Consider the following 22,413-nt stretch of genomic DNA (forward strand, 5'->3'; position numbering starts at 1 on the left):
AGTAGCTGGGACTACAGGCGCCCGCCACCTCACCCGGCTAGTTTTTTTTGTATTTTTAGTAGAGACGGGGTTTCACCGTGTTAGCCAGGATGGTCTCGATCTCCTGACCTCGTGATCCGCCCGTCTCGGCCTCCCGAAGTGCTGGGATTACAGGCTTGAGCCACCGCACCCAGCCCCATGTGAATTTTTTATTGAGGAGGCTTGACAGGCGGCCAAGAGGCCTGGGGAGGCCTGTGTTCCCGGCTTTCGACTGTTTGTTGAGCAAAGACAGTGACCTTTCTGTTCCCAGGGAGAACAGGCCTTCTCAGTTTCATTATGGATGATGTTCTTCACAGCCCTCAAGTTACTTTCAAGAGGAAGAGAAGGAGACTTCGTTGACCTATTTAAGTAAGATTGAAAGATGCTTTTATTTTAAATCTCTGAAATTTTTATACTTCTGGCCAACAATGGACATTCTTAGAATTTTTGAAATTTACACCTTAATCATGACATGTGAACATCCTAAAGTACACGTATGTCCTTGAAAATATTCCACAGAGAAGCTACAATGAAAGCCATAAGACTCTGATTGGCTCTGTGACCATGGTTTGCAGATTGATTTGAGAGACATGACCTGCTGTCCAGGCATGTGCCGGTTGATTTGTGTCCTAGGAAACCCAAGGCGTGACGCGGTGACCTACTCTGCAGGCAATATGTTTATATATAAGTGATTTCAGGAGGCAAAAACTGCATTAGATAGCTTTGGAATAAAAAAATTGAAAAGCTTCTAGTGATCCCAGCACTTTGGGAGGCCAAGACTGGCAGATCACTTGAGGCTAGGAGTTTGAGACCAGCCTGGGTGACATGGTGAAACCCCATCTCTACAAAAATTAGCCAGACATGGTGGTGTGTGCCTGTAATCCCAGCTACTCGGCAGGAGGAATTGGGGACAGGCAGGGGGAGGGGGCTGAGGCACAAGAATTGCTTGAACCCGGGAGGCAGAGGTTGCAGTGAGCCAAGACTGCACCGCTGCACTTCACCCTGGGCAACAGAATGAGACTGTCTCAAAAAAAAAAAGAGAAAAAGAGCAACAAAGTTTGTAAATAAATAAATAAATAAAAATTAAAAAAAATAAAATTGAATGATCAAGAACAGAAGGCACAAATTACTAAAATCAGAAATAATGCAGGTACATGTTTGCATTACCCAGCTAAGGCATAGTAATTAAAATCTTCCCATGAAGAAAAGGCAAGGCCCAATGGCCTCACTAATGAGTTCTACCAAACATTTAAAGAAGTATTTGCCAGGCACGGTGGCTCACGCCTGTAATCCCAACTTTGGGAGGCTGAGGCAGGTGGATCACCAGAGATCAGAAGTTCGAGACCAGCCTGACCAACATGGTGAAACCCCTTCTCTACTAAAAATACAAAATTAGCCAGGTGTGGTGGCACAAGCCTGTAATCCCAGCTACTCAGGAGGCTGAGGCAGGAGAATCACTTCAACCCGGGAGACAGAGGTTGCTGTGAGCCGAGATCACGCCATTGCACTCCAGCCTGGACAACAAGAGCGAAACTCTGTCTCAAAAAATAAAAAATAAACAAGAAATATTATAAGTCCTTCATAAGCGCTTCCAAGAAATAGAGGAAAAAAGAACACCGTCTTTTAATTATTACAAGAAACTATATCAATGTACAGACGCCCTCCCAAAATTAATTATCTCTTCCAAATTTTCCCAGTGAGATCAAGGGCCTCATCTTTTGTGATCACAGCTTAAGTGTTAATTCTTTCTTGACTTATATAGATAAAAATGTCCCTATTATGGAAAGTTATTTTTATTTTCCTCACTGCCAAAATTTTATTGATCACCATTTTCTAACATGGATTTGAATATAATCTCTTAAGGTATTTACAGAAATTTTAACCTATGCTATCAAATATCAGGAAGTGGTTATCTTAGAAGCTTGTTCTTTGGAATTTTGTTGATAGGAGCTGAAAATTTGAACAGCTCAACAACAATTGTACTTAATAATTTAGATTAAGTTACTTGATAGTTTTAAATGTGAGAAAAGGAATGAGAAATATTGGAGAAAGGAATTGGATATAGTGAGCATGAAGAAAGTTTTCTAAGAGTGTTCCTGCAAAAGACAGCGGAGCAGCAGTGGAGTAGCTTGCTGGGCAAATGAGGTCCAAAAAAACTAGCTGTTACTTAAATAAAATGAAATCATAGCCACATGCAGGCTGGTAGGAAAATTCCATCAGAGAGAGAGAAAACTTGATAGAGAAGAAAAAGGGAAATTGTTGGACAATGTCTTTGAGGTGACTATGGGTGAATCTTCCTCACAAGAAGTGAGTTTTGTTTTGTTTTGTTTTTAAGACAGAGTCTCACTCTGTCACCCAGGCTGGAGTGCAATGGCATGATCTTGGCTTACTGCAAGCTCTGCCTCCTAGGTTCAAGCAATTCTCCTGCCTCAGCCTCCCGAGTAGCTGGGATTACAGGCATGCACCCCCACGCCCGGCTAATTTTTTCTATTTTTAGTAAAGATGGGGTTTCACTGTGTCAGCCAGGCTCATCTCAAACTCTTGATCTCAGGTGATCCACCCGCCTCAGCCTCTCAGAGTGCTGGGATTACAGGCATGAGCCACCACACCTGGCCCAAGAAGGGACTTGATAAGTACATGGATCATTCATCATTCTAGGTGGAAAGCAGAGGATTAGGGTTGTAGAATGCCTGGATGGAGTGATGGTGTTGGGAGTGGGTGTTCTCTTCTGCATGCAGCAGTTTTCTCAGAGATCTGAGAAGGTTACCCCAGTGTCAACATCCATGTGTCAGTATTTCTGGAATATGGCAAGCCCTTTCCATCTGTGGATTTAAGTCATCTTCTATGTCTGGGACATTTTTCTTTATTATTATGGCTCTCTTTTTCAAGGATACCCCTTAGCACATGCTGGATTTGTTTTACCCTCTCTTTCATACCTACAATACTTGGCCTACTCCTTTTTAACTCTTTCCACTTCCATTTCTTTTTACTTGCTTTTCTCAGTCTTGGCCTCCATGTCTTTCTCTATATTTCACTGATATCTAGAGCCTTTTCTGTTGCTTCTAATTTGCCTTAATTGTAATCATCTCTTCCGAGAGTTTATTCTTAACCTCCTACCTGCAGCATTATAGGTCATCAACTATCATTCTTAAAGTTGTCACAACCTCTCTTAAGAAAATCCTCCACATAAAGCCTAATCAAAATGTCTTTCTTCCTTTCCTTTACAATGTTTTCTGTGTGTTATGTGTCAGAATCTGATGCCCAGATCAACCTAGTGAAGGGTTTCCCTGTTTTTTATCCCCTAGAACAGTTTACAGAGCATGACAATTCTTTCCTTGAAATTTGGATAACATTTGCCTCTAAAACATTCAGTGCTTAATTTGGTAGTGACAATTCCAAAATGTTTAATTGCACAGATTCTGGGGGCTCAACTGCATCTGGATGACCTTGCACAGGTAATTTACCTCTCTGTGCTTCTGTTCCTTATTGATACTGTGAGAATAAAATAGTGATTATCTCAAAAGGTTGTTGTGAGGACCAAATGAATTAGTATACATTAAACTCTTAAAATAGGAACTCGCACAAAGGAAGCACAAGTGTGTCTGGCTGTCTTCTTCTTCTTCTTCTTCTTCTTCTTCTTATTATTATTATTAGAGCTGTTGGATTATAATAGGTACAGTATTATATATTAGTTTCTTCCTCAAAGCCTAGTTCATAGACTTATTTATTATTTTTTAGATCTTTAAAAGAATATCATTTTCCCAGTCTTTCTTTTCTGACTGCAAAAGAAACAAGTTTCAAACAGACCATTTATGCCTGAGTCTCAGAACTGATTTCTAGGGAAAACATTTCAGGCATAGCCTTTTGGTTTTCTACATAACTAAAAATTACGTGTATAAAGGTGAACTTATGGAAAGACAAAAGAGCAAAACACATTAATCTTTTTATAGAATATTACCCATCACTGTTTTTGTGTTATTTTTGTTCTGTATTATCTGTGCCAAAGTCAGCTGAATCATGCATCCATCGTGCAGTCCTCATATTTCCTAAGAGAGCTGACAGATATGGCTAACATTTTTTTGATATTTTAACAGAACCTACTTGCAAAACTATTTGGCCCAGAGCTTTAGTTGGTAGATAATGTTTGGAATATGATAGGCAAGAAATTATACAGTTTTTTTAGCTCTTCCAAACACATTGGTTTCCAAGGTCTTGCATTTATTTATCGATTTTCAGTTATTCTAAGAATTTATTCCATAATTTCAGTCACAATCTTTTCTTTTCTCTTCCATTTGCCACCTTTATTTTTTCTTTTAAAAATCTGGGATGATACATACTGTAAGTGAATTAAAAATATGCCATTGAAGGGCACAGTGGCTCACATCTGTAATCCCAGCACTGTGGGAGGCTGAGGCGGGCAGATCATGAGGTCAGGAGTTGAAGACAAGCCTGGCCAAGATAGTGAAACCCCGTCTTTACTAAAATTACAAAACTTAGCCGGGCATGGTGGCACATGCCTGTAATCCCAGCTACTTGCAGAGGCTGAGGCAGGAGAATTGCTTGAACCAGGACCCAGGAGGCAGAAGTTGCAGTGAGCCAAGATTGCACCACTGCACTCCAACCTGGGCTAGAGAGTGAGACTCTGTCTCAAAATAAATAAATAAATAAATAGATAATGAAACAGTGCAAAACATTATATTTTCAAAGTTTTTTAAAGAGTAAAATTTTTGCCTCTGAAGCCTCAGAAAAGGGGCAAAAAATAAATGGAGCTATTGAGAAATCCTTCATCCCTCTAGACAGACCCTGCACAGTATTAAAAGGTAATAGAGTGATAGGATACAGGTCTGTGGAAATAGGAGCCGTGATACAAATGGAACAATTTCTAAATAAAAATATGCTTGAGGGAAGAACTGTCCCCACCTCAAGGTAGATGAAGTAAGGCTAAGGCATCCCAGCCTCCTTACCCAGAAAGAATAAAAGCCTATTGTTCTTTCCTGGACTTGATGTCGGATAAGCCAAGAAATGGAGCAAGAGGGAGTGCATATTGTTGAAAACCAGTTAAATAAGGCAAGGTCAATTACATATTTACATTATTGTTGTTGTTATTATCTTTGAGATGGAGTCTCGCTCTGTCACCCAGGCTGGAGTGCAGTGGCATGATCTCGGCTCACTGCAACCTCAGCCCCCCCGGATTCAAGTACTACTCCTGCCTCAGCCTCCCAAGTAGCTGGGATTACAGGCACTCACCACCATGCCCAGCTAAATTTTTTTGTGTATTTTTAGTAGAGACAGGATTTCACCAGTGTTGGCCAGGCTGGTCTGGATCTCCTGACCTCAAGTAATCTGCCCACATCAGCCTCCCAAAATGCTGAGATTACAGGAGTGAGCGACCATACCCAGCCAAAATACATATTTAAATTAAAACTGAAGAAACTCTAGCCCATGTACACCAACATCTTTCATAACAACAATCAAACAGATACAAGTCAAATCCATCTTAAGAGTAGATTTAGGCTGGGCACGGTGGCTCAAGCCTGTAATCCCAGCACTTTGGGAGGCTGAGATGGGCGGATCACGAGGTCAGGAGATCAAGACCATCCTGGCTAACACGGTGAAACCCCGTCTCTACTAAAAATACAAAAACTAGCCGGGCGAGGTGGCGGGCGCCTGTAGTCTCAGCTACTCGGGAGGCTGAGGCAGGAGAATGGCGTAAACCCAGGAGGCGGAGCTTGCAGTGAGCTGAGATCCAGCCACTGCACTCCAGTCCGGGCGACAGAGCAAGACTCTGCCTCAAAAAAAAAAAAAAAAGAGTAGATTTAAATATCAAATGGTGAATGGTGACATCTTTACACAACAGTCTGCCTTATTTTTGAGTTGTACATTGATGCTCATATAATTTTCTAATTACATGGTTTTAATTATAAAATTAGAACTCTTCTTATCTTAAGGATATTGTCTTTATATGTAATATTTTATCAATATAAAACATGTTATAATTTTTATTTTTCTTTTATCAAGGCTTTGCTGACATGCAGAAGGATTATTTTAAGGTATTTAAATCTACAATTTTTAATGTGTTTAGAGTTCCGACTTGGTGTCTTGCCTGTAAAGATTTTTCTTTACAGAATATCATGTAATTATTCATCCATATATGTTTCTAGTACTTTTATGCTTTCATTTTTAAAAATTAAATCTTAAATTCACATAGATGTCTCTAATATGACGTTAGAGAAAATGATGTAACTTTCTTCTAAAAACTAACCACTTGGGAGGCTGAGGCAGGAGAATGGCGTGAACCCGGGAGGCGGAGGTTGCAGTGAGCTGAGATCCGGCCACTGCACTCCAGCCTGGGCGACAGAGCAAGACTCCGTCTCAAAAAAAAAAAAAAAAAAAACTAACCACTTATATCATCGATTCTCAAATAATTTCTCTTTTTCTAGCTATTTTAAATGCCACCTTAATCATACATTAAAATGCTAATGTTAGGCCGGGCGCGGTGGCTCACACCTGTAATCCCAGCACTTTGGGAGGCTGAGGCGGGCAGATCACGAGGTCAGGGGATCGAGACCATCCTGGCTAACATAGTGAAAACCTGTCTCTACTAAAAATACAAAAAATTAGCTGGGTGTGGTGGCTGGCACCTGTAGTCCCAGCTACTCGGGAGGCTGAGGCAGAAGAATTGCTTGAACCTGGGAGGCGGAGGTTGCAGTGAGCCAAGATCGCGCCACTGTACTCCAGCCTAGGCGACAGAGTGAGACCGCATCTCAAAAAAAAAAAAATTAAGAAACTATATGAGTTTCTGGGTTTTTTTGTTTTGTTTTGTTGTTTCTTTGCAATGCCAAGTTACTTAAATGCAGAGGAATTTATCAACCTAAGGATTTAGGGGGATTAAAATAAATAGCATTTAGCATAAAATTAACTAGGTAATAATAATAAAAATTGTTATCTTACAGGTCTTAGAGTTTTAATTATCTTGTACTTCTTAAAATTACAACTTTAAAAATTTCTTTTTAGAGGGGAACAGCATTTACATCAATTGTGGTCATTTAAAGTGTCTTGGCCTAGGCTGTCCTCAAATTTTCAAAACCAGACCTTGCCTGACCCATTAAAGCGAATGGCTAAGCCTGGCCAGCTGTGTCCGAGGAAGTTTTGTCCTCCCTTAGTTCTTCCTCGGATCTGCAGTGGGTTGATCCTGCCCTTTCCGAAATCCACCAGCATGTTTGCTGGTCAAGTTGTACCCACTGGCTCCTTGATGGAGCTGAATGCAGAGTTTGTTGCAGAAAAATTCAGGAGCTGCAAAGTTAAGAGGCTCAACTGTAGCACAGAGTCAACACTTTGCAAATAAAGCCCCTGGAGCTAAGATTTCATGTGTTAGCTGCCTCCAGGTACATAGGGGCAGGTGGGAGTGTCAGCTCTTGTACTTGCAAGACTGGATTCGGCTTTAGCCAAACTCCTGCAGAGTGACCCAAGGAAGCACTGAGGGTCTGAGGAACGACAGGGAGCAGAGATTTACTGAGGAGAGTGTGACCTCCCGTCATAGCACCATTGCTGTTACTTGGGTAAATTAGGTAGAACCTTTCAGTAAGAAAACTTGATCAATGGTATTCCAGCAGAGTCTTCCTATGAAACCATGCTCACTCATCACCACCTTCCAAGTGCAGCCCAGCTTCCTTAGCCCGGCTACTGCAGCCACCCACCCCGCAGCCCTACCACCTCCTCCTGCCATCCCATGGCATCTCAGGTCCTCTGTGGGTACAAAACGAAGTAGGAACCAGTCCCTCTCCCAAGACATACTGGGATAGTGCCACGGGACATGTGTGTGCACATCTGTAGGAAAGGCTGCAGGAGCAGTCAGGGCCAGCCCTGCCAGGCGGTCATGTGGAAGACCCTCACCAAGCCCACGGCCGTGGAGGCTGGAGGCAGGTGCTGCTCTGAGAGCCCATGACAAACCCAATCCTCCCCTGCCAGGCCGTCGTCTGCTGATGACGGATGATGGTTTTACCTGAAGCATCTGCATTTGTATTTAATATATTCATTTTTCAGGAATAAAGAGGGATGTTCCCATGCATTTTTTTCCAGGGTATTTTACCGACTCCTGTTGTAGCCACCCATTATACAACCCAGCAGAACTGGAAGAAAAGGATGCCATCGGAGTGAGGCAGGGGCCCAGAGGCATCTGCAAGCAGAGCTGGGAATTCCTGAGGAGCAGGTACACGCAGCACCCAGTCACAGCTGTGTCCGCAGGAGTCCAGGCTGGCAGTGGGCAGAAGCTGAACAAAGTCCAGGCTGGATCTGTGCTGTTGGCCTCATGAAGCACCATGAGGATGAAGGATGGGGCTGTGAATGGGTTGTGGATGGGCTGTGGATGGGAACGTGAATGTAGCTGTAGATGGGGCAGTGTGAGTCTTTGTGTGTCCCAGGCAGGGTTGAGACTGTGCAGGAATCTGTCGGCCACACACCAAAGAGGAAATTCAAGTGTCCACTAGAAAGAATGTCCAGGATCCTGTGAGCATGTGTGTTACTTTCATCCATTCAAGAACATCTTTAAGAGAGGACGGATGTTCTCCTGACAGTGCTGGCCGGTTTCTGTGGGATTTTCTGTTGAGGATGTGTGTGACAGGGTTAGTTCTTTAAATGAAGACACAGACAGGTTTACTGGAACCAAGAAACCAAAGCCAGTTTATCATTCAGACTTGAGTCCACAAAAATTTACTTAGCTAAAATTGAGGTTTTGGAAATTATCAATTACCAAAAGAAAGTGTTCATTTTCTTTGAGGAAAACAATGTGTTTATTTTCTCTATTTTTCTGTAGATTGTTTTACATGTGTGTTGTTAACACTGCACCAATTTCTGTCAGATTTCTCCAGAGGACATTGCGTTCATGACAATCTATCACCACAAGGCAAAATCAGACAGAATTTGGGGAGAGCATGACATGTGTTACCTTCTGCTTGTGAGGAAAAATGTCACCGTGAACCTGGATCCCAGTGAAACGAAAAGCATCCTCTACCTGTCCCAGGAGGAGCTGCGGGAGCTCCTGGAGAGGGGGGCCAGGGGCGAAGTCAAAGTCACCCCCTGGCTAAGAAGCATTGCCGAGAAGTTTCTGTACCGGTGGTGGCCTCACCTGGATGATGTGACCCAGTTCGTGGAGCTTCACAAAATACAGAGTATGAGAGGCAGGGAGGTCGAGTCAGCCATGTGGAATGCTCTCAGTGCAGGAGACACACCATCGAGCCAACGACACACCCAACACGGGGCGAAAGGGGCACGTGATTGCCCATCGTCTATAAATCACTCATTTCACCTTTTCATCAACTTTGTCATATCTTCATTTTCCCTTTCCTTTATTTCTATATTTCTTATCTGCCTGGTTGCAGGGAGGAAATTTAACATTTCCCTTGTCCCAGTTTCCATTTTATCAGCACTTGGTCGATGAACAGCAGCTAATCCTGAAAGTCTTGGGGAGAGCTCGAGAGTTCTGAAGCAGGCGGACTAGCATGGCTGGACCGTGAGGCTGCCTCCCCACAGCTGTATCCAAGCCTCCAAGGTCAGGAGGGGTCTCTGCTTCAACTGTTTCTTTCTTTCTTTTTTTTTTTTTTTTTTTGAGACGGAGTCTCACTCTGTCACCCGGGCTGGAGTGCAGTGGCCGGATCTCAGCTCACTGCAAGCTCCGCCTCCCGGGTTTACGCCATTCTCCTGCCTCAGCCTCCCAAGTAGCTGGGACTACAGACGCCCGCCACCTCGCCCGGCTAGCTTTTTGTATTTTTTAGTAGAGACGGGGTTTCACCGTGTTGGCCAGGATGGTCTCGATCTCCTGTCCTCGTGATCCGCCCGTCTCGGCCTCCCAAAGTGCTGGGATTACAGGCTTGAGCCACCGCGCCCGGCCAACTGTTTCTTTCTAAATCACTTATTTCCAAGTGCAACACGAGGTTGCATTTTTTAAAAAAGACACATTCAATCTTGCATCTTAAGCCTTGGCGATGTGCATTTAAGTTCACCTTTCAAATGAATTTAGGCTTACAGAAATTACATTCCTAATACAAGCAGTACAGAAGATGTGTATGGTCTCAGCCAAGTGACTCGCCGTTTATCCACTTCTGCCATTTGATGACATTTCAGTAACATGCTCACAAATAAAGACATCCTTGCTTTAAAACATACTGTTGCTGTTGAACACAAAGTAACTACATATTAGGTTTTGGTGTTTAATACGGAGAAAGAATTTCAAAAACCAGACCTGGTAAATGTTTTTTTTTTTTTGACACGGAGTCGTGCTCTGTCACAGAGGCAGGAGTGCAATGGCACCATCTCGGCTCACTGCAGCCTCGGCCTCCTGGGCTCAAGTGATTCTCCTGCCTTAGCCTCCTGAGCAGCTGGGATTACAGACGCCCATCACCACACACGGCTAATTTTTGTATTTTTACTAGAGATGGTGTTTCACCAAGTTGGCCAGGCTGCTCTCGAACTCCTGACCTCATGGTCTGCCCACCTTGGCCTCCCAAAGTGCTGGGACTACAGGCCTGAGCCACTGTGCCCGGCCCAGACCTGGTAAATTTTGAAAATTGCCACATGTAACCCAGAAGCGTGATCAACTAAAATCCTTTCCTCAGCTATAATGTTGATTGCGACTTGATAACTCATCTGTGGTAGCTCTCGGATCCCTGTGTGTCCTCACGGCTCCAGGAGCACACGGACCCCTGGGCGGGTCCCTCCGACCCCACAGCTCTTCATCCCAACGCTCTCTGGCAGGTGCTTCTGAGATGGTATTGGGGGCGTTTCTGTGTTTTACTGAACATTATACTTCAGGGACAAGCCACAGAAATAGGAGAATGCCCATATTTAATTGCCTAATGCCTCCAGCAATACTTTACTCCCCCAAAAGTACTTTTGCTTTAAAACAAAATAGAAATGTCATATGTTTTTTGCCTTTTTTTTTTTTTTTTTTTTGAGACGGAGTCTTGCTCTGTCACCCAGGCTGGAGTGCAGTGGCCGGATCTTAGCTCACTGCAAGCTCTGCCTCCCAGGTTCACGCCATTCTCCTGCTTCAGCCTCCTGAGTAGGTGGGACTATAGGCGCCCGCCACCATGCCCGGCTAGTGTTTTGTATTTTTTAGTAGAGACGGGGTTTCACCGTGTTAGCCAGGATGGTCTTGATCTCCTGACCTCATGATCCGCCCGTCTTGGCCTCCCAAAGTGCTGGGATTACAGGCTTGAGCCACCGCGCCCGGCCTGTTTTTTGTCTTTTTATTTGGTCAAATCAATAGTGACTATCACTGAACCAAAACGTGGCTAAGTAAATCAAAACTACTTTCTTCTGGAAGTTTATTTTGGATAAAATAATTGAAGACAGATTACAATGAGACACTGTACAGTAAGAGTAGAAAATAATTTAGGAGGGTATTTTAAGCACAGGATCCCGACACATTCATAAACGTGTTTGCTCCCAAACTCTTACAAAAGAAAATAAGGTTTTCCTCCATCAAAAACAACCCAGTTATACCAGTAAATCTTACCAGTTCTGAAAATCTGAAGTGACTGATACTCCATTAAATGTAGAAACATTGTCTACTCAAAATATTTGTAATATTATGCAGTGACAGAAATTTCCCACATCTACATAGGGTTAACCATAGTTTTCAGCAAAGCAACAAGTGCTTTACTTATTTTGTCTTTTTCAGTAGAACTCCAATTTCATGAAACCACACTGTGCCGGCCGGGCGCGGTGGCTCAAGCCTGTAATCCCAGCACTTTGGGAGGCCGAGACGGGCGGATCACGAGGTCAGGAGATCGAGACCATCCTGGCTAACACGGTGAAACCCCGTCTCTACTAAAAAATACAAAAATCTAGCCGGGCGTGGTGGCGGCGCCTGTAGTCCCAGCTACTCCGGAGGCTGAGGCAGGAGAAAGGCGGGAACCCGGGAGGCGGAGCTTGCAGTGAGCTGAGATCCAGCCACTGCACTCCAACCTGGGCGACAGAGCGAGACTCCGTCTCAAAAAAAAAAAAAAAAACCACACTGTGCCAAGCCAGGAAGTAAACAGCAACAGTCTAGCCAAGCCACAATCAAACGGATCCTATCTCCTGTCCTTTTTGCCAGCTTTCCTCTTCCCAGAGAGCAGGTGCTTAGGCTTCATATCAAACACATGTCTGTCTGCCTCCCCTTTCTTCCCCAAACGATTCATCTTCTTCTGGGCGTCCTTCATCAGAGTCTTGGCTTTCTTCACCATCTAAGAAGAGGAGAAAAAAGGAAGTATGTTCATGACTTCAAACCAATTTACCATTCTGAATTTGAACTACTGGGTAACAATCCGTTTTAATGGCTCAGGTCTGTTCAGTGAAGAGACCCTGTAACATCTCTTTTCTCTTAAGCCCAGCACAGTATCTGCAGGAACTCAGTGAATATTTTTGTATAAAGACTGGATGGAAATCATACCTAGGACAAGCTTTACACCCAGGACTAGCTACATTTTAGACCTAGAAGGTCAGAACACATCTGTTTTAACTCCCTCTTACACAAGCTAAGGACTCGGGCCCGTGAACCTGTTTTGCTCAGGTCTGATTGACAAGTGGTAATGCCAATATTAACAGCCAGGTTTCAAGATGGCAACGGCACAGAGGAGTGAAGCTCGGGCTTCTATGAAGGAGACTGCAGTTTACACACAGACTTTCTCCTGCATCTCCATTGCCACAATGTTGAAACTAAAAGTTGTTGTGTTTAATAAAAGGACATTTCACCAAGAGAGACTGTGTACATCTAAAGTGTCTTTGCCAAAAGACATTACAAATAAACTAAATGTGACTCAAGCTCTCCACCTGGGGGGAACAATCCTGCAACCTAAGGATGAGCAGGATCACCTGCCAATCGACCCAGGCGTTCCCTCTGGCTGTTCCTCCCACGGGGGGCTTGCTGGGACTTGAGGCCTCCTGGTGCTCAGCAGTGGCCACTTCCTGGCCGTCTTCAGACAGCGGGGCCTGAGCCCAGACTGCCGGTGCTGTCAGACCATGTTCTGGCCACCCTCCGCAAAAGGAAAGTGCCACAGAGGGGTCCGTCCAGGGCAGCTGTCCAGGGGTGTCCACTTGTACCCTGGCCCATGCTCTCCTCTAAAGGATGCCACAAAACAAGGGCAGGCAGTGCACACAACCCCTGCCATAGCTCCTGCAAATGGCAACTGCTGGTGTTTGCCCTGAACCCTGTGCAATAAACAACAGAGGCTGTCATTTTATTACATTACACAACACAGAGACTGACCTTGACATCCCTAAGACCAGAAACGTCACGTGGAGTTCGAGAGCAGCTCCGACTCCGGGCCACAGAGGACGGGGGAGCAGAGTCTTCCCGCTTTCTTTTCCTAGTGACGCTCCGGGATCTTCTTGCCTGGACTGCGTAGTGGGCCTGCAAAGCAGGGAAAGCAACGCTCAGCTCTCATGACCCCAGCCCGCTCCCGGGCTCAGCGCTCGGGACCCCGGCCCCATTCCCGGGCTCAGCAACAGGCATGAGGTCACTCCAGCAAGAGGGGAGGAGAGGAGTATTTGAACCATTACCGCATGGGCTAAAGATCTTCAAAATACGTATTTTCATATTAGTGACACCATTTCAAGTTCATATCAGTAACAATTTCACATAAGTTGTTGGTCAAATATTCTTATTCACTTAACAGAAGCTGCTTTATGTAAGAAAGCTGATTTTAACTCCACTTACAGAAACTTAGAACTCTCATTTAAAAGTGATTATTAGAGTATAGCATCACAATTTATATTTCAGACATAAATAATGCTCTCTCCCTCATCGTCCCGTTTTGGGGGTTACTGATATGAACACAAAGGGACAACCATCAGACAGAAGCTGCAGACTGCACATCTAGAGGACAGGATCTGCAGCCACACCCTGGGCACGTCACGGCGCGGCCTGGTGCTGCTGTGGACACACCCTGGATACGCACAGAGCTGCCTCCTGCTGGCTGTGGAGCTTTTTTTTTGAGATAGTCTTGCTCTGTGGCCCAGGCTGGAGTGCAGCCTCAACCCACCACTTCAACCCAGACCCAGGGTCAGGGAATCCTCAACCCAGCCCCAGGGCCAGAAAATCTCAAAACACGAAAACTGGAAGCTCTCATTTCTTTTTGCTGTAATTTCCCACGGCTTTCCAAAACCCTGGTTTGTTTTCTTCCTTTCTTTCCCTTTTTCCTTCCTTCTCTTCTCTTTTTCTGAGATGGAGTCTCACTCTGTCACCCAGGCTGGAGTACAGTGGCGTGATCTCGGCTCACTGAAACCTCTGCTTTCCAGGTTCAAGCAATTCTCTTGCCTCAGCCTCCTGAGTAGCTGGGATTACCGGCATGCGCCACCACGCCCGGCTAATTTTTTGTACTTTTTTTCAGTACAGACTGGGTTTCACCACGTTGGCTAGGCTGGTCTCGAACCCCTGACCTCATGATCTTCCAGCGTGCCTTGGCCTCCCAAAGTGCCTGGATTAGGCGTGAGCCACCGCATCGGGCCGGTTTTCTTTATTAAAAAGGTGTATCCAGCCACATAAACACATGAACCGCCCCCACACTCACGTCGTCTTTATCGTCCATGTCAACACCAAGACTGCGCATCTCCTTCTCCAAAACTGTCCTCTGAACCTGAGAAGGAAAAAAGGAAACATTTGCTTTAAATTAGTTTGATGAAATGCTGAAAAAAACTTCAAGACAATATATATGTATATGTATTTTGCAACAACTGTACTTATTTTAGAGGTTGCAATTTTTACTGGGCCTTGCTTTCATGTTTTTGGATAGCTCAATTAAATCCCACGGAAACTAACATTTACGGAGCAATTGCGTGGGAAGCATCAGGTATCCTCTACGTCTGTCTGCTCGTCACCACCACACGGGGGAGGGTGACCGTCTCCATCGGAGGTGAGACACTAAAGCTGAGGTTAGCGAGGTGGCCTAAGACAAAGGCAGTGCGCCAACCTCTCTCCTCTCAGAGATGGCTGAGCCCCACCCGGAGAAGTAAAAAAAAGTCCAAGTCTGCCATAACCAGTCACTTGCCACCATATGAAAACTGTGTGTTCAAACAGGAAGACCCACTGAGAGGCATCCTGAATGTCAAGTGACTTCTCTGGTGACATGTTAACCGCCCTGCATGTGGGCTTTCCTTTCCCCCATCCCACCCTGCCACAGAGCCAATAAATGGCCTTTTGTAGACTGGGTCAGGTTTCTGTAAATTGCTAAAGAGTCCACATTTAATGCAGAAATTAAACAACAAGAAAACCAGTCGGGCGTGGTGGCTCACGCCTGTAATCTCAGCACTTTGGGAGGCCAAGACAGGCATGGTTTCACCATGTTGGCCAGCCTGGCCAACATGGTGAAACCCATCTCTACTAAAAATACAAAAGTCAGCCGGGTGTAGTGGCAGGTGCCTGTAGTCCCAGCTACTCAGAAGGTTGAGGCAGGAGAATTGCTTGAACCTGGGAGGTGGAGGCTGCAGTGAGCAGAGATTGCGCCATTACACTCCAGCCTGCGCGACAGAGCAAGACTCCATCTCCACCCCCGCAAAAAAGAGAGAGAGAAAATAACAGGAAAATGTTAACTGATAGCCTTAAACGTCTGTGAATCTTAAGTTACAGTTTTAATCTGTACAACTGCAAAATGACTGGATCTAGAATAGCGCCAAACTCGAAGCTGAAAGTCACCAAGAAAGGACACAGTAAAGAATATGAAAGATCAGGACGTGAGCAATCTTGCAAATCCATAAACCAATAAAACAAGAATGTGCAATCTTATGGCCATAAATAGGTGGAAAGTTGCTATTTACCAATGATCACACAGGAATCCAATCTGCAAACACTAGATCACACCTCTTTGGAAAGACACAAACTTGCCTTCTTAGCAGTTCGCGGCATCCTGGGTCCCTGTGTATTCTTTTCTTTGGATTCCAGAATTTTCAACTTCTTCTTCTCTCTAATCTGATTTGCCAGCTGTCGGATTTCCAGCATCTCCTCATCTTCACTCTCAGATTCACTGTCATACTCTCCAGCAGCTGTTCTCAGCTCTTCTTCTTTTTCTAATTCTTCCAGTTTCTTTAAAAATAGAGTTGTCATTAAGCAGAATTAACAGTGCGAAAACCCCTAAGTCAGTGAGTGTGGCAGTGTGTATATATGAGCTATGTTTCCCCGCCTCCAAAGACAGAGCGATTGCCCAGGTCCGGTCCCACCTGGGCCCTGCCTACGTGCCATTTATCTCACAGGGAGGGTTCTGTGAAGAAAATGGAGACCACGTGAACGCCAGCTGCCAGCAAGTCAGTAACTGCTGTGCACCGTTTCCCTTTTTTAAAACAATTAAATTCCAAGGCTAAAAATGTGCAGAGACTGCTTCCTTCACTTCCAATGCTCCCAGCAGACACACAAAAGGAACTCAGTCCTGAGAAACTGAATTTGTGCCATATCCCATGTATCCGTTCTAATGTCACCCCAAATACAACCTCACTGGACACAAATGAAAACTAACATACATGCATGTTTATCACAGGCTAATGAAGCAACCCGGTCAGGAGCCCAACAGGCAGATGTGCCTGTGTGAGACTCTGGCCAGGAGTGCAGAGGGTGAGGCTGGAGGGCCAGAACTTGTGGAAGCGGATGGCACGGGCACAGCTGTGTCGGAAGAGGGGCGTCTCAAGGCTTTTCAGCCCGGCAGCGCGGACTGCAGAGGGGAAGAGGCTGGGAAGGCAGGCGGCCACTGCAGGGACAGTGAGGGCATGGGCTGGACGGGGGCCCCAGCACTGGCGAGAGCAGATGCCCTGAGGCCACTCCTCCAGCACCAATGAAACTGAGATGCTGCCCCTAGAATCTCCGATCCCAGAATCTGCTATGGAGGCACAGGGAGCACAGAGACCACGAGACTGAAAATGTGAACTCAATTATGGAGGGTCTGTGGGAACCAAGGAGTGGAAACATGGAACATGCAGAGGGCAAGTATTATATCAAGCATGTTTCACACAGCTCAACTGAGAAGGCAGGATAACAACTAATGGAGGACACAGTTAAGTATATTTTTGTTTTTTAAAAAGATGAGTAAAACTTGTGGACATTTATATGCTAAGAAAAAGCATGTAGGGAGGGGACAGAGGCAGGAAAAAGATGTGACAGAGGAGAGCTCCCAAGGAAGAGGGCCCAGCAGAGCAGAGCCCATCCCGGGCCTGGCACCCTGCCAGTCTCGGGGTGGGGAAGAGGTGCAGGGGGCAGAGTCAGGATGGAGGGGACAGGCCCAGCTGAGCAGAAGCTGTGCTGCTATCTGCCAGCAGTACTATTATGACCAAAAGGAAAACAATCCACAATTTAAAAAGTGACACAAACCTTCATGATGGCTGGATCAATATAATCAGCTATATTATGGCCTTCCCAGATTTCTGGTATCTTATCATGTCTTTCAGACGAATTCATTAAATCCCAGTACTCTAAAGTTAAAAAAAGGGTGGTTACATTTACAGCTGTTTTTAATATCTTCAAGTACTACATGCATAAAATGAGTTGTGACTGGCGGCAAGTCAACGGCTCCACCGCAGAAGAGAGCACGACGTGCAATTCCACATGTAGCAGCACCAACAGCATCACCCTCACTCAACACCCACACGCAGAGAAAGCTACAAAAATCGCCCACCGTCCCAAACCACAGGAGACAACAGAAGAGCTCCCACTGAGTGCTATCAGTATGCAACTTTTTTTTTGAGACAGAGTCTCGCTCTGTCATCCAGGCTGGAGGGCAGTGGTGCAATTTCTGCTCACTACAGCCTCGACCTCCCAGGGTCAAGTGAACCTCCCATCTCAGCCTCCCATGCAGCTGGGACTACAGGCACATGTCACCACACTCGGCTAATCTTTGTATTTTCTGTAGAGACTGGGTTCTGCCATGTTGCCTAGGTTGGTCTCAAACTCCTGGGCACAAGCAATCCACAGTGTTGTGATTACAAGCGTGAGCCACCACACCTGGCCCTCAGGATGCAACTTTTAATCTTGAAATTGACAAATAGGCTGAAACACTTTTACTCATTAAAGTCTTTCCCCCCTTTTCTGAAATACTTCACGTTCAACTGGCATTTTATAATAATGATCACACTCTGGCCCTTACTCTGAAGATCCAAAATATAATCATCTCCCATTTCCAGCTCAAGATCTCGTTCCTGCAATGGAAAGAGAAATTATCATCAGCTTCATTTTGCCTTTCAGATCCAGAAATGCTCTGCCCCTTGTCACTTGAAACAATCTTTTCTCCAATCCTCAGTATCAGTGGGGTTCACCTTCCATTTCTGGTAGGAAGGCTGTTTCCGGCCGTCTGTGGACTGTCTATCCTACTCATGCATTTTATTCATGGCCATCTTCCCTCAAGTCAAAGAGCTCCATGAGAGGGGCTTCTGCAGGGGGACTCACTGCTGTGGCCGCAGCCTGATGGGGCCGGTGCCTGGGCACCCGCGGCTCCTGTTCGATGCCCCAGGCCCCTGCGATACACACACACAGCCTGCCTCCCCCAATAAGAACACCAGGCAAGAGCTCCGGCAGCATACCCTCTTCTTCTTGGGCTCCTCAATTTCCATCCTCTTCCTGCGAGCCACCACTCCGTCAGGGATGAAAGGGGGCCTCTCCTGAGAAGATACCATAAAAAATATTTATGTGAAATGCCTGCTGAATGAGAAACTTACAAAGCCGAAAAAGTAGAAACAAATTCCCTATGTGTAAGGGGTACAGAAAACCATACCCAGACCAATTAAAACCAACAGATTATTTTAGGGGAAAGGAGAGGGTTTCAGGGTCACTTTGCACAGAGACCAGGAGGACTCCACACAGTGATTCCAAAGTTTATCCAGGAAAAACAGAAATCACGATTATCGTGAAAAATTACGGAAGAAGAAAGTGGTAAGAAATAACTGGATCAACAAATGAAAGAAATTTAGACATAAACTCAAGTGCATATAAGAATTCAATGGAAAGATAAAATTTCCAATACTCAGGTCAGAAATGCCGACTGCTTGGAACGGAGTGCAACCTCCACCCTGACAACAGAACTAACTCAAGACATGCATTTTTCATTGCATTTTTAATGCAAGTATAAAAGATAAATTTTTTTTTTTTTTGGACACAGAGTTTCACTCTCGTCTCCCAGGCTGGAGTGCAATGGAGTGACCTTGGCTCACTGCAACCTCTGCCTCCCGGGTTCAAGCAATTCTCCCGCCTCAGCCTCCTGAGTAGCTAGAATTACAGGTGCACGCCTGACTAATTTTTGTATTTTTAGCAGAGATGGGGTTTCACCATGATGGCCAGGCTGGTCTTGAACTATTGAGCTCAGGTGATCCACCCACCTCGGTCTCCCAGAGTGCTGGGATTACAGATGTACGCCACTGCACCCAGCAAGAAAATATACTTTTAAAATGACTTTGGAACAAATGGTAAGCCTTTCTATGTACAATGCAAACCCAAAGAGCCAGAAATAAAATCTTAATATATTTTACTAGTTTAAAAATGTACAGCACATTTGAGGTTAAAAAGGCAAGTGACAAAAAGAGAAAAAAAAATATTTACAGTGTATCTAACAAGAATCCAACCTTTGTAATATAAACATAACCAATCAGTGAGAAAAACATAAACAGCCTAAAGAACTCTGAAAAGGCCAATAAGCAGACAGACAAGCTCAACCGCACCCATCGTTACAGAAACACACAACAATAAAACCATCTTTACACCACAAGACTGACAGAGTGAGCGCCCGACCATGTCAAGGACACAAGGAAAGACAGAGGGAAGAACACAGCCTCCGGTGTCAGTGGAGCACACACCAGGAAGGCGTCTGTGGGACAGGAATGCTGTCAACACCACATTGTGAAGTGCGGACACATTTGCAGTAAAACATGAAGACACAGCGTAACGATGTGTGCCCATCCACAATGGACAAAACAATGAAAATTTATTTTATTTTACTTTTTTATAGAGACAGGGTCCCATTACGTTGCCCAGGCTGGTCTCGAACTCCTGAGCTTCAGTGATCCTCCCACCTTGGCCTCCCAAAGTGCTGGGATTACAGGCGTGAGCCACCTCCCCAGCCAAAAAAATGAAAAATTAAAGAATGAAACAGATTTCCATCTGTATTTAAAGAACTTTTTAAAAATTAATCTTCTATATCAGAAACATTTCTGGAAGGATAAACAACGACCGTGTCATGCAGTGAGAAACGGGTGCCATGTGGCGCTTTGCACTTTCTTCACCTTCTTGATCCTTCACTGCACGCAAGAAGGTGAAACTGAGGCCCACCCACGATATCCACCTGCGAGTGTGTGAAGCTGGATCTGAGGCTTCCAGAAAAGGCACATGGGCAGCACCTGCTGACAACACAGTGAGCCCACGGCTGTCCCAGGAGCCATCTTACCTTATCGTCCCTCCTGGTTGGGACAGCCAGGTGCAGTCTATTCAGCACCTCATTCACCTTATTTCCCTTCATTTTGGTTTCTACTCGATGAGCCAAAAGCCTATCGCAAGCCTAGTAACGTAAAAAAGAAGGCACAGTCACAAACACATCCTCCAGCAGCCTCCAGCTGCAGGTTCCAGGAGAAGCCACAGATCAGAGCCACCGAGACTTTTCCCTCAAGGTAACTAACATGTAGGGGCCACACCCTCTGAGGCCCAGGTGGAAGCGGCCCTGAGGGAAGGTGCATCTCCAGTGCCTGGGCCTCCTCACTCCCACCACAGTGACCCTGTGCACAGACGCAGGGCGCCCTCCAACTGCCTTTCACAAACTGGAGGCAATGAATGTTGCCCCCCTCAGGACTCTAAACCGAGCAACAAATCCCTGGGTGCGACCACGGCATCAGGAGCACCTTCTTTTTAAATTCCTGAGTGCGACCACGGCATCAGGAGTGCCTTCTTTTTTTTGAGACAGAGTCTCGCTCTTGTTGCCCAGGCTGGAGTGCAGTGGTGCAATCTCAGCTCACCGCAACCTCTGCCTCCCGGGTTCAAGCGATTCTCCTGCCTCAGCCTCCCGAGTAGCTGGGATTACAGGCATGTGCCACCATGCCCGGCTGATTTTGTATTTTTAGGAGAGACGGGGTTTCACTGTATTGGCCCGGCTAGTCTCGAACTCCCGACCTCGGGTGATCCGCCCGCCTCGGCCTCCCAAAGTGCTGGGATTACAGGCATGAGCCACCGTGCCCGGCCAGGAGTGTCCTTTACTTTGAGATAAAAACAACATGAAGTAGAAAGTAATGAGGACGGCACGTGAAATCCAGCAGCAGACTGCCTCCTGCAAAAGCTGTTCTGCTTTTCAGACTTTTCTCCCTTCTACTTCTGAACCGGTTCCATAAAAATAATTTTCACTGTACTTGCTACCGAAATATTAGAAGGCCAGAGACAACAGCTGCTTTAGGGTAAAGCTGTTTGGGGTGACAACAGCAAAGCATCCCCTCAAACCCCATTGTCCACCAGGGGCAGGGAAAGTGGGTCTTAGAGGGGTCTCTCTTCACACCTCGCTCTCGCACGCCACCCGCCTCGCTACTGCGAGGGCTCCAAGTGTTAATAATGTCTAGAAAGAAAACTATTTTATCCCCATGACTGACTTGAATCAAACAAGAGATAGTAAAAAGACTGATACCTGACTTAAGGCAGCACTGACCTCTGTTTTAACTTTAATAACACCTTCTTCAGTCAGGGTGCTGGTCTCTATTACAGGGAATCCTTCAGTCTGCAAATCTGTAAATATTTTCTGAGAATACAAAGAAAAAATGAGAGATATATTATTTATTTCCAGTTCCCTATGGAAAAACTGTACAGTTCTGCAAATGGAGGCTGCAAATGTGAACTGTTCAACATCTGTGGCTGTTTCAAAGTCTTAAAAAACCGACATATCCTAAAAACAGTTACTTTCTTCATATTCTTCTATGATCAAGAAAATACAAATGACATCAACAAGATGGCCGACTAGTAGCCCCTCACATCTGTCCCTTACAACAAAGGCAATCAGAGTAACGACCAACCACGTGTTAATAACTGAGGGGGAGCTCCAGAGGGCATCACAGGAGTGACAGCCACCCTGGTGAGCAGAAAAACGATGAAATACAGCCCAAAGAAAACACTGGGAGCCACGCACAGTGGCTCAAGCCTGTAATCCCAGCCTTTGGGAGGCCGAGGCAGGCGGATCATGAGGTCAGGAGACAGACACCATCCTGGCTAACATGGTGAAATCCTGTCTCTACTAAAAATATAAAAAATTAGTCAGGCGTGGTGGCGGGCCTGTAGTCCCAGCTACTCGGGAGGCTGAGGCAGGAGAATGGCGTAAACCTGGGAGGCGGAGCTTGCAGTGAGCTGAGATCCGGCCACTGCACTCCAGCCTGGGCAATAGAGCCAGACTCTGTCTCAGAAAAAAAAAAAAAAAAAATTCTTAA

General features: G+C 45.5%; 3 protein-coding genes across 3 annotated transcripts in view; 2 read left to right on the forward strand and 1 right to left on the reverse strand.

Moving 5' to 3' along the window:
• The window catches only part of IDI1 (isopentenyl-diphosphate delta isomerase 1), a 29,644-nt gene extending 20,644 nt beyond the window's left edge, over nucleotides 1–9,000 (forward strand). The window contains exons 7-9 of the mRNA XM_026454787.1: nucleotides 6,037–6,068; nucleotides 8,098–8,227; nucleotides 8,876–9,000. The gene's annotated coding sequence lies outside the window, so the exon portion shown is untranslated. The remainder of the gene's footprint in view (nucleotides 1–6,036; nucleotides 6,069–8,097; nucleotides 8,228–8,875) is intronic.
• LOC111526655 (isopentenyl-diphosphate delta-isomerase 2-like) lies at nucleotides 6,976–9,466 on the forward strand. Its single transcript, XM_023192484.1, is given in 3 exon segments — nucleotides 6,976–8,178; nucleotides 8,181–8,227; nucleotides 8,876–9,466. Coding segments are annotated over 3 exon segments (723 nt in total). The 5' UTR covers nucleotides 6,976–8,081; the 3' UTR covers nucleotides 9,455–9,466.
• A 2,528-nt stretch (nucleotides 9,467–11,994) lies between these two features.
• Nucleotides 11,995–22,413, reverse strand: part of GTPBP4 (GTP binding protein 4) — a 29,468-nt gene continuing 19,049 nt past the window's right edge. Inside the window, exons 9-17 of the mRNA XM_023192466.2 lie at nucleotides 21,645–21,734; nucleotides 20,406–20,516; nucleotides 18,553–18,630; nucleotides 18,120–18,171; nucleotides 17,348–17,448; nucleotides 15,878–16,075; nucleotides 14,568–14,633; nucleotides 13,265–13,408; nucleotides 11,995–12,242 (exon numbers count right to left, since the gene is read on the reverse strand). Of these exons, the coding sequence (XP_023048234.1) occupies nucleotides 12,090–12,242; nucleotides 13,265–13,408; nucleotides 14,568–14,633; nucleotides 15,878–16,075; nucleotides 17,348–17,448; nucleotides 18,120–18,171; nucleotides 18,553–18,630; nucleotides 20,406–20,516; nucleotides 21,645–21,734 (993 nt within the window). The 3' untranslated portion in view covers nucleotides 11,995–12,089. The remainder of the gene's footprint in view (nucleotides 12,243–13,264; nucleotides 13,409–14,567; nucleotides 14,634–15,877; nucleotides 16,076–17,347; nucleotides 17,449–18,119; nucleotides 18,172–18,552; nucleotides 18,631–20,405; nucleotides 20,517–21,644; nucleotides 21,735–22,413) is intronic.

The sequence above is a fragment of the Piliocolobus tephrosceles genome, chromosome 9 (genome assembly GCF_002776525.5).
Source record: "Piliocolobus tephrosceles isolate RC106 chromosome 9, ASM277652v3, whole genome shotgun sequence".
NCBI lineage: Eukaryota > Metazoa > Chordata > Mammalia > Primates > Cercopithecidae > Piliocolobus > Piliocolobus tephrosceles.